Source organism: Myotis brandtii, unplaced genomic scaffold (genome assembly GCF_000412655.1).
Source record: "Myotis brandtii unplaced genomic scaffold, ASM41265v1 scaffold11159, whole genome shotgun sequence".
In the NCBI taxonomy this organism is placed as follows: Eukaryota; Metazoa; Chordata; class Mammalia; order Chiroptera; family Vespertilionidae; genus Myotis; species Myotis brandtii.
This window is the reverse complement of record NW_005353818.1, coordinates 11095-13216: the sequence shown is the minus strand read 5'-3', so window position 1 is coordinate 13216 and position 2122 is coordinate 11095. Positions and strand designations below refer to the sequence as shown.

The 2122-nt window shown below is 60.4% G+C and overlaps 1 protein-coding gene across 1 annotated transcript; it reads left to right on the top strand.

Moving 5' to 3' along the window:
- Positions 1-497: 497 nt before the first annotated feature.
- Positions 498-1884, top strand: LOC106727302 (leukocyte-associated immunoglobulin-like receptor 1). The gene is made up of 2 exons (XM_014545317.1): positions 498-854; positions 1624-1884. The coding sequence occupies exons 1-2, from the start codon at positions 500-502 to the stop codon at positions 1734-1736; spliced, it is 468 nt and encodes a 155-aa protein (XP_014400803.1). The 5' UTR covers positions 498-499; the 3' UTR covers positions 1737-1884.
- Positions 1885-2122: the final 238 nt, after the last annotated feature.

Genomic DNA, 2122 nt, shown 5'->3' with positions numbered 1-2122 from the left:
TTGTGTCTCCTGGAATCACCAAGAAACAGACCCCGGGGCATTGTGGGATCAGACTGTTTTTTAGAGGCCATTGCAGACGCTCCCATTTGGCTGAGCCAAGCTGAGGACACTCAGAAACACCCTCTCACACTCCTGCCCCCTCTCACCACGAGTGACCTGCTCATCCTCACCCTCTGCCTCCCTCCCAGCCCTCCATGTCCCCCTGGAAGTGGCTGTGGGGAGGGAGACATGTCCGGGGCCCCAGGCTGCTCTGAGACCTCCTGTGTCCCCCTGAGAAAAGGCCACAATGTCACCACAACTCAAGTCCGAGTGTCACGTGGGGAAGTCACTGGAGTGATGAGAATTCAGTTACCTGGAGCGGGAATGGGTGGTCTCTTGGGGAAGGGATGGTGCGAATGATGTAGAATTGGGCTGTGGTGAGGGTTGCACAGCTCTGTGAGTTTGCTAAGAACCACTGAGCTGCAGGCTTAAAACAGGTGGGAGGTGTGGAGATTTCCTCATGATGGAGCCTGAGATCCTGCTCTGCTTCCTCCCAGGGCCCCTGCCCAAACCCTCCCTCAGGGCCGAGCCAGGCCCTGTGGTCCCCCGGGGACGGCCTGTGACCTTCGTGTGCAATTCCTCAGTTTGGGCTGAGTTCTTCCGCCTGGAGAAGGGTGAAAGAACTGTAGTACATGATCATAAAAGTGAGTCTTCAGGTGGGGAGAAAGAGGCCAGATTCCACTTCCCCGCGATGAGTAAAGTGACTGCTGGGCGTTACCGCTGCCTCTATAAACGTATGAATTATGGCTGGTCTCAGCTCAGTGAGCCCCTGCTGCTGCAGGTGACAGAGGAGGACGACTCCACTCCACACTCAGGTGGGTCCCAGGGCCCTGCACCCTGTCCCTACCCGTCTCTGTCCTCGGGCTCCCTGCCCTCCTGCTCACCCCCAGCACTCCCCTCGCCCTGCACACATGACCCTCAGCCTTCGCCCCTGGCTCAGGGCTCTAACATCTGGCCCCATCTGAACACCACAGTGGCCTGGACCCTGAGCCACGCCCAGAGGGGACACAGAGCTGTCCTGCTGGGCTGGGTGGGGCCTGAGCTTCCAGCCACCAGGTGGGGACAGACCCCTTCAAGGGGCCTGAGTCCTTCCCCTCAGGATGGTGGTGCCCTGCCCTTTCCCCTGGCCGGGCTCTGTGGGGCCCAGGCAATGTGTCCACTGGGGTCCACCCTCCATGGGCAAGTCCCATGGTCTTGGGTGGCGGGACGGTGCTCTGAGGGATTTGGGGCATGAAGGTGTCCTCCCTGTGTGTGGTCAGCCCCTGAGACCTCCTGGACTCAGGGTCCATAAAGGACTCCCTTCCACCCCCTCCATGTCCCTGGGCCTCAGGGGAGCTGCTCCCTGCTGATTCTGTGAGGCCACAAGTTGTTGATGGTGGGAGGTGAGAGGAGTGAACCTCCAGCAGAGTGGAGCAGGGCTCTCCTCCTCTCCTGCCCCCCCATAGCTCAGGGTGCCGTCTGGGACTGAGTGATGGACAGATGTGGCCTGTGGGTGGACTCTCAGGGTGGAAGGGGGCCAGGCCGAGTGGGAGGAACCCAAGCAGCCCCCACAGAGCATCAGCCCTTCCCCTGCCCTGTTCACAGGAGCCCCCCGAGTTCTCAGCTCCACCCTCAGCTCCACTCCCAGCTCCACCCCCAGCTCCGCCCCCAGCTCCACCTCCGTCACAGACACAAAGCCCCTCTCAGCTGGTGAGTAGAGACCTCAGCTTGGAGGGGTTTGCGGGGTGGGGCTCTGTGCTGGGACTCAGGCTCCATCCTCCCAACTCTAATGGGGAGAATTAATTAGAATGAACAACAAAAAATGCATATGCTATATAATAAAAGGCTAATATGCAAATCGACCAAACAGTGGAACAACCGGTCGCTATGATGGGCACTGACCACCAGGGGGCAGACGCTCAACACAGGAGCTGCCCCCTAGTGGTCAGTGCGCTCCCACAGGGGAAGTGCCGCTCAGCCAGAAGCTGGGCTCATGGCTGGTGAGCACAATGGGGGTGGCAGGAGCCTCTCCCACCTCTGTGGCAGTTGGACATCCCCCGAGGGGTCCCAGACTGCGAGAGGGCACAGGCCTGGCTGAGGGACC